This window comes from Rhinopithecus roxellana, chromosome 9 (genome assembly GCF_007565055.1).
Source record: "Rhinopithecus roxellana isolate Shanxi Qingling chromosome 9, ASM756505v1, whole genome shotgun sequence".
Lineage (NCBI taxonomy): Eukaryota > Metazoa > Chordata > Mammalia > Primates > Cercopithecidae > Rhinopithecus > Rhinopithecus roxellana.
The window spans coordinates 137160440-137177872 of NC_044557.1; the positions used below are offsets into that span (position 1 = coordinate 137160440).

General features: G+C 40.6%; 1 protein-coding gene across 3 annotated transcripts in view; it reads right to left on the bottom strand.

Moving 5' to 3' along the window:
• The window catches only part of DLC1 (DLC1 Rho GTPase activating protein), a 450692-nt gene that overhangs the window by 181907 nt on the left and 251352 nt on the right, over nucleotides 1-17433 (bottom strand). The window contains exon 1 of one of the 3 annotated variants that reach the window (XM_010375804.2): nucleotides 16403-16689. The exons of the other annotated variants lie outside the window; for them this stretch is intronic. Coding sequence (XP_010374106.2) covers nucleotides 16403-16541 — 139 coding nt within the window. The 5' untranslated portion in view covers nucleotides 16542-16689. Of the gene's footprint in view, nucleotides 1-16402; nucleotides 16690-17433 lie in introns of those variants that run through there. 3 annotated transcript variants of the gene reach the window in all.

The window sequence follows — 17433 nt, forward strand, 5'->3', positions numbered from 1 at the left end:
GAACTTAAATTCTAAAAGGACGGAGAGACACTAAACAAACACAGGTAACATACCAGAAGTGGATTGCAATTGGTTCAGAGGAGAATGCCATTTTAACAGAGTGGTCTTGACTGACCTCTCAATAGAGGTAACATTTCAGCAGAGACCTGAACAAAGTAAGGGAGAGAGCCATGTGACTGTCTGGGAAAAGAATTTTTCAAGATGAGGGAACAGCAATTGTTATGAACAGCAAAGAGGCCAGAATGTATAGAACGGAGTGAACAGGGGAAAGGATAGAAAAAGGTGAAGTGCGAAGAGTAGGCAGGCCCCAGGTCAGGCAGAGACTTCTTGGCCGTAGAAGGGATTTTATTGTGTGAGGGAAAGACATTGGAGGGTTTTGAGTTGAGGAGTGACAGGATATAGTTTATGTTTATAAATATCACTCTGATCACCATGTTTGGAATGCATTACAGGAGGTGGGGAAGGGTGGAGGTGGGGAGACTAGTTGAGGAGTGACTGTAAGAACACAGGTATGAGGAAATGGTGGCTTGGCCCAGGGTGGTGGCAGTGAGGGTGGTGCCAAGTGGTCAGCATCTAGATGCATTTGCAGGTACCAATGATAGGACTGGGTGATGGAAGAAATGTGGGGTATGAAAGAAGAGAGGAGAAAAACTAACTGCCATGAATGGAGATGAAAAACACAAGTTTTGTTGGAAAGACAAAAAGCTCACTTTTTGACATGTTATGTGATTTGGAGCAAGATACTTAAACCTTCAAGACATGTTTCAGCATTTGTAAAACAAGGATGTTAACAGAATCTACTTCATAGAGTTATTAAGCATTAAATAATAATTCAGGAAAAGCTCTAAGCATTGAATGTGTCTAATTGGTGTTTAGCTTATATATCAAGAAGTTGAGGCAAAATGTCAATCTCACCTTCTTTCTGAATTTTAAAAAAAATCACCTTAAAAACCCTTGTTATATTTTCTTCTTCAACCCCTCTCTTGGGGTAAGAGTGCTACTGTGTAGTAGGGGACAGGGTTAGTTCTAAATGTCAAATTACGGTGCGTGCTAAAAATAATAATTTCTGTATTGGTTGTGATTGAATATGTAAATGAAGGATACAAATGGTCGTTATTAGAGAGAAGTTCTAACTGAACTTAGGAGACTTAAAAAAGATAGGGGTTTATATTTTGAAGAAGAGAACAATTTTAAAGAATTGCTTGAGGGGAACATATTTCATAAGAAATGATAAAAGCTATTAAAATTAGGAGGAAAATTGATAATCATGTGATCATGAAGAAAACTCCCAACTTTTAAACTTTTTTTTTTTTTTTTTTTTACAAAGTATGACTTGTGTCCTTCTGAACTTGATATTCTAAAGCAATGATATATGGACAACTTAGTAAAATGAAAAGAGGTCATTTAAGAAAATTGCAAATTCACCAATATTGCCAGGAAACTATGCGGAGTTGATTGAACCATATTTTTATCTTTTGTTTATTTTTATTTAGAGATGAGACCTTGTTCTGTCACTCAGGCAGGAGTGCAGTGGCACAATCATAACTCACTTGCAGCCTTGAACTCCTGGGCTGAAGCGATCCTCCTGCGTAGCCTCCCAAGGTGCTGGGATTACAGGCATGAGCCACTGCACCTGGCTCATGAACCACCATTTTTAAGATGACATTCAAACATAATGAAGTGTATTGCTCCCAACTTACCAATATGATCAGAAGAAAGATTACTTGATGGATGACAAATGCAAGTACAGAGGTCATTGTCTCCACAGGCAGTAGTTTGAACTTCAAAACAGAATAACCATCACTAGTTATGAATCTCTCTTAGTAGATGCTGAGATAGAGACGCTGGATTTTAACATACATGTCATTCTAAGACATGATGGTTTGCTTATAGAAGACATTTTAAAAATGAACTGTTACTAGTGCATTTAATAGAGTAGAATAAAAATGTATATTCTATGTTGATTTTGGCAAATGAGTGCTTCCTCCACTTGATAATTTATCCTATATTTGGGCAAAGGATTGCTTTTTCAATGACATTCAAATAGTTGGTCCCCCATGGCAGATTTGTCCACTTGGTCAAGGGAACCCTTGATCTCCATGGAAGCCTGCAAGAGTTTTTTGGGAGGGAGGAAATATTGTGTTAGGTATTATTATCGGTATTACTTAATATAAGTTACTGTGAAGTGGTTATCTCTGAATTACATTTTTTTCTTTTTCTAATTCTCAGATGGTCTCTCCTTCCATTTCCTATGCTCAGCACCTACATCTGCTGTGTTCATACCCAAGTAATGAACTTTATGTTATTATCATCTTTAAATAGACACTTAGTTACATTTTAGCTTGACTTGTATAAGAAACCACAGTAAGATGAGAGAAATAGTACTTATTGCTTATTTATAAGCTTCATTCCAAACTTTATTCATCTAGTCTTTGCTGAATTTAATTAATAATTCAAACACTATTCATCATATATTTGTATATGACATATAATACAAATTTATATCTGTATATATGCATATATACAAATATGTATGTGCATGTATATATAAATTTATATGTATATATAACACAAAAATGTGACCTTGACTTTGTTAATATCTTATCCATACTATTTTTATTTAATTTTTTTAAAGAAAATGTTCTACCACTTTTACAGCATTTGAAAAATTATCTTTTCTATAATGATTAGCATTCTAATATACCATTGGTGGATGTGTAATACATGTTGAACTTTGGCCATATAAGATGTACATGTCTTAGACTATGAAATTCCATCTTTAGATGAATTATTCTACCAGAGGAAAAAATATTGACAATAATATTCATAACAACAAATACTTATGCAAGCACATAGTTGGAAACAACATAGATGCCTTTCAACAGGATAATGAATAAGTAAATTATGGCATATTTATATAACAGCAGTAAGAATAAGAAATGTATGTATGTATGTATGTATGTATGTATGTATGTATGTATTTATTTATTTATTTATTTATTTATTTATTTATTTTTTGAGACAGAGTCTTGCTCTGTCGCCTAGGCTGTAGTGCAATGGCACCATCTTGGCTCACTGCAACCTCTGCCTCCCAGGTTCAAGTGATTCTTCTGCCTCAGCCTCCCAAGTAGATGGGATTACAGGCAGCAGTCACCATACCTGGCTAATTTTTTTTTTTTTTTTTTTTTTTTTTTTTTTTTTTTTTTAGTAGAGATGGGGTTTCACCATGTTGTCCAGGCTGGTGTCAAACTCCTGACCTCAAGTCATCCACCTACCTCGGCCTCCCAAAGTGCTGGGATTACAGGTGTCAGCTACTGTGCCCGGCCCAGAATAAGGAACTTTATGTTCGAACATGAATAAATCTCAAAAATACAATTCTGAACAAAGACAGCTGAAGAAAGATATTTGCAGTATGGTGCCACTTAAAACTTTTAAATGTGAAAATAATATTGTTTGGGGATAGTTAAATGTGTAATGAGTATAAAGCCAGTATGAGAGTGATTAAACACCAAGTTCAGGACTGGAGAACTTCAGGGGGAGCGGGAGAGGAGGGAAGGAGGGAAATGTGACCCAGGAGGGGCACACTTGGGGCTGTAACAGCAACTGCAATGTTTTATTATTTAAGTTAGTGGTAGATACATGAGAATCTTGGATATTTAAAATATTTAGTAAAATAATCTTGCTATTAGTTAACTGATTAACCAACTAAAGATATTTTTCCAGAAAAGATTTTGGGAAGCAAAGATAACAATTCTAAGTGTTAACCAAATGATATTGAATCAGAAAACAATGAGTATGTTATGAAAACAGCAACTTAAGCCACATGAGACACTGGGATTAAATGTCCTGGGATACAACTGCATGGTCCATTAACTAGAGCAACATCACCTTCACTTTACAAAAGCAATTAGTACATACTTCAGTCTTCAAAGTGAACAGAGATTACCTACTCTTCAAAAGTTATTAAAGGCACTTGGCTTCTGACCCTCAGAGCTCAATTTGTACACGGTATGGGTCAGCTTTTTCCTATAGTAATAAAAGTTGTCAAATGCTATTTTCCTAAGCTCCATTTAAAAACAGAGACATTACTTGAGTTAATGTGGTTTAAAAACATGGACTTTATTTTGAGACGTAGCTCAAATTATGGTCTTTTATTAATTCACTAAAATATTTTAAGTTTGAATAGGGAGAGAAATATGGAACAGGGCAAAGAAAGCATTACACATTATGAGCTTATTACACTTGATATCTTTCTTTAAATAAAAAAAAGGGTAAAGAAAAATAGTAGGCAATCACAAAAGAAGTTTGAGAGTGGGAGTATGTGTGGGTAGGTGGTAGAGATTAATGAGGATGGAAGGCCACGAAGGTTCACTCAGAAAATACTTTATGCAGCAAAGTGGGAGTCATGCTCAGGGTCACAGAAATAAAAACATTTTCTGTGAACTGGCCTCACAAGAATGGGAGCTCGGAATGTGTGTGGTAGTGGCTGAGAAAGTGGGTGTCCAGTTTTGATCCATTTGTCATAGTCTCCAAGACAGCATGTGGCCGTTTACCATCATATTCCTGCAAATGTCCTTCCTAGGCTGTGTTTTCTTTTTTTTCCCTCCCTTCTTCCTTCTCTTCTTCCTTCCCTCCTCTCCTCTCCCCTCTCCTCCTCTTCTCTCCCTTCCCCTCCTCTTCTCTCCCCTCCCCTCCGCTTTCCTCCCCTCCCCTTCCCTCCTTTCCTTTCCTCCGTCCCTCCTTCCCTCCTTCCTTGTTAAATTAAATGTTCTAATTTAAATTAATTTTTCCCTCTTCCAGTTTATTAACACTTGGCTATGATATGCTAAACCTTGCGGTATGCACAGGGTGGTTGGTCATAGAATGTTGTTATTATCTAAAATAGGGCAAAGGGCATTTACAATGAATTTTCAGGCACTGCTTTGACATAATTATTCTGGTGTTTACCCTCTATGTTTATCTTCAGTTGTGCAATGATTATGCGGAGGCAAAGAGCTTTGCTGGAAACATAGTCTTAAGTTCTAAGTCATCAATTTATAAACACAATCACTGAAGGACTAAAGAAAACCTTTCTCTGTCTTCGTCTTCCTTTCTTTCTTTAGCAAACAAAAAAAGGAAGAAAAATCACTATGCAGTAACTCTTGTACATAAACTGGAATTAATTGCTGAATGCATATTTTATAAACTTACAATATTTTAAGTATAAAATTTCCAGTGTTAGTGTCATGACATTGATGTGTGTTCCATCTACAAGGGAAGCACTCTGGCTTGTGCTGTTATCCAGCCACATTCTCTTACCTGTTACTCATGGCTGTGGGCATGTTTTGCATGTTGTTTGGTTGGATGGAGTTGCTAGCCCCTACATAAAGAAAAAGGCCTAGTTTCTCCCTTTGTCTCAGTAGCACATTACTCTACCCTGGGAAGTTCTGGCTGTTAAGAAACCTCTTTGGGTTGGGTGTGGTGGCTCACACCTGTAATTTCAGCACTTTGGGAGGCTGAGGCAGGAGGATTATTTGAGGTCAGGAGTTCGAGACCAGCCTGGCCAACATGGTGAAATCCCATCTCAACTAAAAATACAAAAATAAGCCGGAATATGGTGGCAGGTACCTGTAGTCCCAGCTACCCTGGAGGCTGAGGCACAAGAATCACTTGAATCTGGGAGGCAGAAGTTGCAGTGAGCTGAGATCCTGCTACTGCACTCCAGCCTGGGCAATACAGCAAGAATTAATATTTAAAAAAAGAAAGAAAGCCCTCTGCATAGTTCTAATACAATAAAAACTGTTAGAATCTTAAAGTCAACTTAGGTGAAATAAAATTCAGAAGGCCTGATAATAACATTAGAAGGCCTGATAACTAATGCCCGTGTGCTTTGGGTTTGGTCTCATCACCGGTCTTCCTCATCTTCATTGGTTTACCAACTCATTTGTCCAGCCATGAGCTACACATGAGTTGACATGCACGTGCTAATTTCATTTGGCTGGAATTCACTCAGTGAAATTCTAGCTTCTTATAACATCACAAAAGAAAGATGTTTCTAGTGCAGCCTGAAACTACATGCTCAAACTTGTTTTCACCAGTGAAACATTAGAGTCCAAAGACGGTCTTATCAGAGCTGAAAAATGATATGTTTGATAGCATAATTTTAAACCTGAGATGGGCTTCATTTTGCAAAAAAGTTATATTTTAAATATAGCATATTGGAAAGGTAGGTCAGGAATGTTCTTACTCATCTAGTTTAGCTCTTTTTTTTTTTTTCTGCCAGATGTTTATGTTGGTGAGAAACCAATAACACTGTCTAGACCTTTCGGATATAGTAATCAACCGTGAATGAAAAACATTCAAAGGTCACACTTCAATCTGGACCTACAACATCCTGCTATTCAAAACTAGATTAGAGATGATGGATCGTGATAAACTGAACCACACTGAATGCTGAGTCAGTAATTTGAGAATTGTCTACAAAAAGCTAAATATGTCACCAAAAATCAACCAGATAAAACAAAGTCTAGACACCATAAAATGTGCTGTTCCCCCCACTGCATAGTGTCAACAATCAGATGTTATATTATGACTTTTACACCAGCAACCTATAACTCAGGAATCTTCAATCTTTTGTAAAGAAAAGTTCTTTGAAGTCATGTGATTCCTGAGTGTGTGTGCATGTGTGTGTGTGTGCAATTGCCTAGATGTGCTCATGTAAATAAAGAACCAAGAGAGAAGGGTTACATTATGGTATCAGGGCTTTCAAAAAATCACCAACCAAGATTTCACTAAGCAATAATATGCCATGTCTTTTCACCATATCTTGGTGATTTTGATTGTCTATGATTATCAACCAAGTTGATAATTTGTTTTTTTTAAGAGTGTTTTTGTTGTTGGCTGAAATTCTATGGAATCAACAATGACTTTGGACAATGTTGTTTCAGTTCTATAGCCCATATGTGCTAAACTCTGAGGGTAATCTCATATGTAAATTGAAATATTTAAAGTATAACTTCCAATTTGAGTCCATTCTGATTTCTAAATCAGTTGAGATCACTCTATTCTAGACAGTGACATATTTTAGGCTTTAGTACTTTTAAACTTTGAAAACAAGTCCATTATCTCATTTTTAAAAATATGATTAGGCCAGGCACAGTGGCTCAAGCCTGTAATCCCAGCACTTTGGGAGGCCGAGACGGGCAGATCACAAGGTCAGGAGATCGAGACCATCCTGGCTAACATGGTGAAACCCCATCTCTACTAAAAAATACAAAAAATTAGCCGGGCGAGGTGGCGGGCGCCTGTAGTCCCAGCTACTCGGGAGGCTGAGGCAGGAGAATGGTGTGAACCTGGGAGGCGGAGTTTGCAGTGAGCTGAGATCCGGCCACTGCACTCCAGCCTGGGCGACAGAGCGAGACTCTGTCTCAAAAAAAAAAAAAAAAAGATTAAAAATATAATGTTATAGTACTTTGGAATAGCAAGTCTTTTTGTCTTATAAAGAGGAGAATGGCCAGTTCATTAAGGATGATGCACTAACTTGCCTGACTCTTTTTGTTTTAGAGACAGGCTCATACTGTTGTCCAGGCTGGAGTGCACTGGTGTGATCATAGCTCATTGCAGCCTCAAACACCTGGGCTCAAGTAACCCTCCCATCTCAGTTTCCTGAGTATTTGAGGCTCCAGATGCATGCCACTGTAGCTGGCTAATTTTTAAATTATTTGTAATGACGGAGTCTTGCTATGTTGCCCAGGCATCTTGAACTCATGGCTTCAAGTGATGCTCCCACCTTAGTCTCCAAAAGTGCTGAGATTACAGGTATAAGCCACCTGCCCCAGCCTTGTTTGCAGAGAGGATTTCCCTTGGCTCTATGGGGGCATCCAGAAATTCTGACTTCTTTTTTTTGTGTTTATAGGATACTCTTGGCTCCATGAGGGAAAGTGGGGCCCACAAAAATCTTCAGGTAAGTTTAAGCCGGTGTTTCTCAACCTTTGTACTTATGTTGGACCCCTCCCATCTGTGCTTCCTTTATTTTTTTTGAGATGGACTCTCGCTCTGATGCCTAGGCTGGAGTGCAGTGGCGCTATCTTGGCTCACTGCAAGCTCCGCCTCCCGGGTTCACGCCATTCTCCTGCCTCGGCCTTCCGAGTAGCTGGGACTACAGGCTACTGCCACCACACCCAGCTAATTTTTTTTTTTTTTCATATTTTTAGTAGAGATGGGGTTTCACCATGTTAGCCAGGATGGTTTTGATCTCCTGACTTTGTGATCCACCCGCCTCGGCCTCCCAAAGTGCTGGGATTACAGGTGTGAGCCTCCATGCCCGGCTGCTTCCTTTCTTTATCTTCAGCATTATGCGAGGTGCAGCATGTGCTATTAATACAGTATGTTGATTGAATGTATTTTTAAAAGCTACCTATGCCCCTTTCTGATACTGCCCCCTTGCAAGCTGAGAATCGCTGATTTAACTCAGTGATGAGTCTCAGATGCCTCTCAGTGACCAAGAGACACCGTACAATTCTTACTTAATAAAAAGCTCATGCTCCCTTGAGTTCCAAGTTAGTGCCAACGGGTCATACTTGTGGCCAGTGGGCAATGGTTGTGTCTGTTGTGCTCGCTATTCAGTGCCTAGCACAGTGTTCTACATACAAAAGATGCTCAATGAATCCTTGTGGGATTAAATAATGACAATTGACAGGCTTGGTTGGAAGTTTCTGATCTTTCTCCATGAACATTTACTAATGGAATTTTAAGTAGCAGCAAAAAGTGTCCTAACTTAAGTGGGACTCAAATAGTACCTGTTTCTCCAAATTACTTTGAAGACTAAATGAGAAAATGCCTCTAGAGCTCTCAACACAGGTTCTGGCACTTAGTAGACACTCATCAAGAGCATGTCCAAAGGATGACAGCCACCTATTGCTGGGTTCCACATTTCATTCATATTCTAAGAAAGCGCATGCCTCCTTGTCTTTGACTGTGCCTGAGAGGAGCAGAAGCACTACTATAGTCATGAGTTTGACGATTATGAGGCTGAATAACTGTGTTCTTTTCCATGGCTAGGTCTTCATCGATAACTACATGATATTCAAAAATATCAGTGGTTGTCCTTGAGCTACAGGGAAGAACACAGAGGGATCAATGCAAATCCATCATCATCACACACAAGCAACTCCAGCACATGCCAGCTGAATGGCATCTCCTCTTTCTTCAAGAGTGACAAACTGGGTTCAGTGGCTTGTGCTTGTAATCCCAGCTGGGAGGATCACTTGAGGTCAGCAGTTTGAGACCAACCTGGGTGATAGAACAAGACCCTACCTCTACAAAAACGAAAAAATTAGCCACAATCCCATAGTCCTAGCTGCTGGGGAGGCTGAGGCAGGAGGATTGCTGAGCCCAGAAGTTCAAGGCTGCAGTAAGCTATGATGATACTACTGCACTCCAACCTGGGAAACAAAGCAAGATTCTGTCAAAAAAAAAAAAAAAAAAAAGACACACTATTATTAAAAGTAAGTAGAATAAGAAATTTAAAAACAATCAAGTTTAACTTCCATCTATACCTAAATAATTCATTTGGAATAGAGAACTTCCAGAGGAATGTTCTTTTAAATCCAGTCTTTGCTTTATGAAATAGCCTCAGATCCTTAAGTAGATGTGTGAGAAATTAATATGACCCTCCTACCAGGCCTTTGATTTTGGACATATCTAGGTATTGTAATTACAGTGACCTAGGCAAAATATGCAGACTGTACATGCATACTATTTTAAATAAAGAAAGTCACAGAAGTCTGTTGCAGAAAGGGAGGTGTGCAAAACATCGCTTTCAAGTGGCAGCCTTGACATTTAGCATATTTTTTCCCATACCAGAGCTGAGCCACATGCTTGAAAGCCCAGGCCTGCTGTGCTGCTGCTCTTTTCCATGTTTGGCTCCATCTATACAGCAATTTTCAAAGCAGGTCCCAACGTGCTTAGGAAAACTTTCAGATATTGTATATCTAGCTTGACAAGCTCATATGCAAGGACTGATTCCCTCATCAATGTGTGGAATCAGTTACTTTCCAGTCATTTCCTTTTGGAGTCCACAAAGATCTAGACAAAAATCACCTCCAGTAGATCCTTCTTTGTTTCTCTCCAGAGATACAGAAATTTATTCCATTTGCCATTGACATTTTACATTTCCCTTTCTTCTTCTTTTTTTTTTGGACTGGTTGAACCACTTTTGCCTAAAAGCCCTAAGCCAATTATAGAGGTGTCATGGTAACAAGGTGAAGGCCCTCAGGAAGTAGGGTATCAAGACTGAAACTTATGGAATGCTTAGTATATGTCAATGACTCTTCTAAGCACTTCGCAGAGTAGCTCATTTAATCCTTAAAACCATTTCATGACATAGGGACTGTTATTCTTTTTGTATTGGCAAGGAACACTGACTTGCCTAATACTACCCAGTGCAAGAGCCAGGACTCAGCCCCAGGCAGCCCAACATTGTAGGCAACTCTCTAAGCCACTATATAATATATTCTCTCATCAAAGCCACCCTTGAGATCAACATGCTCCTCTTTTTATTAAAACAGTATCATTTAACTTAATCTAGATACGTGTTCACATTGCAGTATTTCACGAAACTTCCCTAATGGTTGTCTGTCTTTAAAAATCTCCTCTGGTGTTGCCTATGATTGGAAAAGTCTTTGTTTACTAGAGGAGGCTGCATATTTTAAGGTCTACATCACTCATGGTTAAAAGGCATTACATATGCCCTTACTTGCTTTTCACTGTGAACCAAATGAGCAGAGAACAGTTCACAGGAGTCGATGTTTGTGGTTGCCCTTCCTTGGAAGTGGGCCAGAATTCCTGATGCCCCACTGAACTGAGAGTCAATGTACCACAGAGTGTGTCCAGCACTCTTTTTGCTAGTGAATTGGAGGACTGATCAGCTGCAATGTAAAAATCTATTTTGCAAAAGACATATGATCCTGAACTCCGTAAAATACCTCAGGGGATTTCAACCTAATGTAGTTACTTGAAGAATTTATTTTATGTCTATTGACTCTCACTTGGATTGAGGTTTGCCTAAATTTTCTTGCCCTCTTCATAGGCAATTCAGTTTTTTCTCCTTTCTCTTAAATATTTTTGTTTGTTTTACTTTCTTTTTTATAGGATGAGTTCTTGCTGTGTCACTCAAGCTGGAGTGCAGTGGCACAATCATAGCTCACTGTAACTTTGAACTCCTGGACTCAGGTGGTTCTCCTGACTCAGCTCCTGGGACTACAGGTGGGTGCCACCATGCCTGGCTAAATTTTTAAATTTTTTATAGAGACATGGTCTTACTCTGTTACCCAGGCTAGTCTTGGATTCCAGGCTTCAAGCAGTCCTCCTGCCAGGACTCCAAATTTTTGGGATGACAGGTGTGAGCTACTGTACCCAGACTCTTAAATGTTTCTGGAAATAATGTCATGCCACATATCTTAATCAGTTGGAGGCATTTAGACTTTTTCCCTTATATGTCATGTTTCCCAAATTGAGAGAAGGAATCACTTTAAAAAAAAAAAAAAAAAAGTCTGTATAATTGATACTATTTAGTAGCTCTTACTTTATTAGATGTTGTTAAATAAAGACTAGTATTGGCCAGGCCCAGTGGCTCATGCCTGTAATCTCAGCAGTTTGGGAGGCCAAAGTGGGTGGATCATTTGAGGTCAGGAGTTCAAGACCAACCTCCTGCCAACATGGTGAAACCCTATCTTTACTAAAAATACAAAAATTAGCCAGGCAAGGTGGTGGGTGCCTGTAATCCCAGCTACTCGAGAGGCTGAGGCAGGAGAGTCTCTTGAACCAGGGAGGTGGAGGTTGCAGTGAGCCGAGATCACCCCACTGCTCTCCAGTCTGGGTGACAGAGTGAGACTCTGTCTCAAAAAACAAACAAACAAGCAAACAAACAAGCAAAAAAGACTAGTATTTGATTTCTTTCAGCTTATTTGTTTATTCCACTGCCTAAACTGAAGAAAGCTGTGCATGTATAGTCGTGGCTTTGCCTGACTTTCAGGCTCTCTAACTCTTTCTAGCCTCAATTTTAGAGGCAGTCTTATCAGTCTATCAGTCCAAACTTGTTTGTGGAGCTTTGTCAAATGTACATCAAGGAATTTCAGCCAGCTCATATAGGAGAGCCCAGCATCTCAGTCTGAGAATTTTTGACTACAGGTATTTAAAAGCCACAGCAAATATTAAACAGAGATTCAGAGGCCTATGAACTTGGATGAGGAAACATTATGTTTGCATTGTCACTAAGCTGTAACTGAAATTTAGCATTTGCTCCAATTATAAATGTTGGCAAATTATCCTGCTCGCCTTCAATGGTCTTAGCTGTCCCTGTGACTTTGCCACCAGTAGAAACTGGACATTTGCATATCAGTTAACAGTTGCAGATATCGTAGAATATCACTTACATTCATCCCTACTCCACAGTGATGTCACTATTAGACCTACTCCAGATCATACATGATTGACATTTTTCTGTCCACAGGGGTTCACCCAGGCTGGTCTGGGTGAATAACACAAGTAAGGTGTTCACGTGACCTTACTGGCCAGCTACTGGGCAGATCTGTGCCTTGTGGCCATTCAGCCACCAAACAGTCAAATTGTAGGTTCACAAATTTGTGACCTAGCTGTGGACATTGCCTCCCAAGTTTCCCTATATCTATAATGGTGAGTGACAAGGAGACGAGTCAAAGACCAGGTTAATGCACAACTTAATGTTCTTAGTTGAGTTAAATAACAACAGTGTGCACATGATACCTTTAAAAATAGCTTTTAACTGGCTGGGTGTGGTGGCTCACGCCTGTAATCCCAGCACTTTGGGAGGCTGAGGCGGGTAGATCACGAGGTCAAGAGATCGAGACCATCTTGGCTAACATGGTGACACTCCATCTCTACTAAAAATACAAAAAAAAAAAAAAAAATTAGCTGGGTGTGGTGACGGGTGCCTATAGTCCCAGCTGCTCGGGAGGCTGAGGCAGGAGAATGGCATGAACCCGGGAGGCAGAGCTTGCAGTGAGCTGAGATCGTGCCACTGCACTCCAGCCTGAGCAACAGAGCGAGACTCTGTCTCAAAACAAAAAACAAAACAAACAAAAAAATAGCTTTTAACTTATACTTACTTGTCCATATTTTAAAGGCATTATGCTTTTATGTAATTCATTCTCAGTATACTAATACATCATAATTTTATGTTTCAAATACTTTGATAACTATAATTCCCTATAATTGGTTTTCTCTATAATTCTATATATTTTATTTATGCATTTAAAAATATTATTCTGAGAAGCTATCCATAGGTTTCAAAAGAATGGTAAAGAGATCCATGGGCACAAAAGCAGGCTACAAGGCCCTCTGTGGAAGGATTAAGAGGCAACTGCCCTTCAGGAATGTAATGCGTCCTATTGACAAGATGTCCATGAATCAAAGAGGAGGGGGTGAGAGCACAGAGGAGCTTTAAGAAGGAAGCACACTTCATCCAGTAAAAAGCTGTCCCCTGCATCGCTCAACCACTGTCATCCTCAAAGTCCTAATTCACTGAAAACTCAATACCATCCTCTGCTTTTAGCAAAGAAGACAGAGTACTTTGGGGTTGGGAATAATGGTAGTAGAGGATAGGAGTAAGAGAAACTCCTGTGGGATATAATTGGGCAGAAAAAGTGGATCATATATAAAGGGGGATGCAAGTAAGACAATCTGATCTGTCCTTCCTCACAATCTGAAGGCCTTTTGCTAGCAACAATTCTGTATATTGTTTATTAAAGCCTGCAGATGCTTAAAAATAACAGACAGGCTCCCTGTTTCATGTAGAAGGGAGTTTAAGACAAGAAGATGTAAATGATGGTTTTTGTACATGACATCATTTGGGATAACAGAATTGTGTTTGTGTGTGTGGGGTGGGGGGGAAGGTGAGAGAGGGAAGGAGGGGGAGAGAAAGAGAGAGAGAGAGAGAGAGAGTGCCAGAGAATGAGAATATACCTAATAAGGAAACTTCACATGTTATCCCATGACCAAACCCTTTCGTTAGGTGAAAGAAACTAAAATCTCAGATTAGTTTTTGAGAAACCTGATGAAAGTCAGGAAGGCAATAATCATCACTGAAATAACATTCTAGGTACTATTAACGGAAGTATTATCTTCCAGGGACCTAAAAAACACTTTTTACCTGTTACCTCATTAATTTCACAACTTAAAGAAAAGGGTTTGGGCTTTCTACTGCCCTCCATTCTGCACACGAAGGCAACGTGCTATGATATATAACAAAGATTTTCTCTGGTGTTCAGAGAAGTGACTTTTTGTGGATCGTTAGCCCCCATTGTTTAACGTTTGGTAAGTGTGAAGGGTTGAGTGCAGACCAGAAGCTTGAGGGAAAGGGATGGAAGCAAGCGCTCTTGAGGTTTGGATGTGCACCAAGTCAATCTGTGTTTGACTAAATGAGCTTCCAGCCATGAGCCAAGAGTGAGGAGGACACTAGAAGTGTCCAGGTCCGCCATAATCAGAGTCAGTTGTCATAGTCAAAGTCTTTTCCTTTCAGGTATGGTATCTGGATTCTCTACTGTGTGAATTACTTCAGAGGTGCATACTGCTCTTAGAAAACCTGGGCAGCATAAAGAATTCTTTCCCTTGATGGACCTACAGCAGCAAAAATCCTGTTCGCTGCTAGAGTTGTGAAAACATTTGAGTTTTCATCACACAATAAAAAGTAACCGTTTTTCTCTAAGTGTTTTCATTAATTTACACTTGCTGTTATGTTTTGACTGCAAATATAGTATTAATATATAACAGACAAATGAGAAGAAAGAGAACAACTTTCCAGGGATAATATTCTTATCTTAGAAGATATTATTATTCTCAGCAGCTGTGAAAGGCTATTTATTTATGAAAATGTAAGAACCATAAATGTCTGAATTAGTCTTACTTTCAAATTAAAATGTTAAACCACAACAATATATTTCTCCATTATCTTTAGTAAGATATTATTTATAGAATCTTTTCACTTGCAGCATTGTTTATTAAACAAGACAACTATGAAGAAACTACCTTTTCTTTGAAATTGTCAACCAATTATAGTTGTGAAATTTTTACTCCCAAATCTTATATCTTAAACTTCCTTAAAGAATTAAATAAAAAATCATATTGGAAAGTCGTATTTGTTTAGGGTGCCACATTTTCCTCTAAAGCAATAATAAAATAGTTAAATTTAAAATATTTTGCTCCCTTCCCTACCTAATGGTTAAACTTGATGTTGTGTCTTTTCTCCGTCAGTCCTGGGGAATATTGTTTAGTGTAACAGAGAGAAAGATTTTTATGTGCATTCAGAACAATCTTAAGAGTCTATGAGGGTGTGAAACTAGCAGGTTATCTTCACAATCTGCTTTATCATAATCGCACAGAAATTTCCCCTCTTCAAGTCATATCAGGATAATTATGTGAAAATCAAACGACCTTTTATTAACAACACAGCACAGAACTCTGTATTGACTCTTAGAGGCCACCTCTAATATTTGTAACAATTCAGACCTTCTTTCAGTATATGGAAAACAACTGGATTGACCAAAAAGGTTAAGAAAACATAGTCTTTGACCCATCCATGTAGATGGCATAGAAACACAGACTTGGAGAGCAAACAAGAAGGCACCATAAACGCTATTGGGAAACCCTACCCAGATTCAGAGAGTTTTTTCCAATCATAGTGAGATGCTATTTTATCCCAACAGAATGAGACAGAAGTCCCTATCTCCTCACTGGACTCCTGCAAACACAGTCTGCCATTTGGTGGCTGTCACATGAGCCCTAGAGCGTTTGAACTGCACCACTGTGTTTATGTTTTATTACATTTCAAACGCCTGCCTCTGGCATACATGACACCCTCTTGGAACTGAGAGTAGCTCCAGGCTGCCAGAGGAAGTACCAGCAGGCTTTCACTGGGCAGCGCCCATCACTCCACTGACACACAGACCTGCCAGGCCCCTCTCCTGCGCACACGCCAGGGTACCTCACACCTGATCAGCTTCAGCTCCAAAGCTGACCCGAGACAGCCCCGCGGAGCTCAGGGCTTTTGCGGCAGTTGTTCATCACTACCGATTTCCTGACAGTCACAAAGACCTTGCTTCTCTTTTCAAGGTTAAAAAACCCCACAACTCTCATCATTCCTTATCTAGAAATAATCAGACCAGTAACCAGAGCGGCGTTACACAAAACAAACACACAAAAATCTCAACACTCCATCAACATTAAATACTACAGAAAGGGAGACCGAACACACTACCATGACAGGAATGAAACTTCACCCAGCTGATGAGATCATTCATGATCCAAGCTCATCACTGCTCCTTCGCAGTAAATTGTTTTCTGTTTAATACCTCTCGCCCCCGGTCTCCAATCCCCCTCCGCCTCTCACCTGCCAGCCGTCTGTCTCTGGTGTTTTTCCAAATGACATCCAGGGCTCTGGCCGTGGAGTCCCTGATATGATCGCTAAAGGACCTCCGGAGAGGGGCTCGCAGGGGGCGCGCCATCACGTGGGCCTTGGGGTCCCCCATCCGCTCGCAGACGCCTTCAGCGCAGCCCGCGCGCCGCGACCATGCCTCCGTCCTCCGCCCCGCGCTGTCCTCCCGGCAGCAGGCTGTCGCCTGCCTTCAGGAGCCCGGCATTGCGGCTGGCACTGCGGCCCCGGGAAGCGCCGACTGCAGGCGGCCTCCTGGCCAGCGGCCAAGCGCGCGCGGCGGCCACATCTGGAAAGGCTTACCCTGCGCCGGCGACACCCTCGCGGGGCGCGCGAGCTGTAGCCCAGCTATCCGGAGGTGTCTCGCTTCCTGTATAACCCAATGACTCACCTGGGTCCGCGCGGGGCTGCTCCTCGGTCACACAGCAGGTCTCCCCTTCAGGGGCAGTCCAGGTGACCTCGCGTTTTCAAAGGGAAACACAGCGCCGGAGGCAAGCAAGCAGGGGAGGTCGGAGGGTGGGGCTGGCAGGTGGCCTTGTCTTTAACTTTCAAGGTTGATTCTCAAGAACATTTGCATTTTAGTAACTCATTTTTATCTCATTAACTCATGGTTTTAGATTAGGCGGTTGATGAGATAGGAAGTTCAACCTTTAGTTGTGGTTGTGGGAAGGAAGTTATGGCTGGAAGAAGCATTTTACAGGTCAATCTGGATTCTCTATAAGAAGTGGAGACCCCTGAGAGGCCAGTCACTGTGGCTCACGCCTGTAATCCCAGCACCTGGAAAGGCTGAGGCTGGAGGATCACTTGAGGCCAGGAGCTTGAGAACAGCTTGGGCAACAAACAAGACCCCACCCCTACAAGAAATTAGGCCGGTTGTGGTGGCATGCACCTGTGGTCCCAGCTACTTGGGAGGCTTGAGAGGGAAAAATCGCTTGAGCCCAGGAGTTCCAGGCTGCAGTGACCCATGGTCACCCCCACTGCACTCCAGC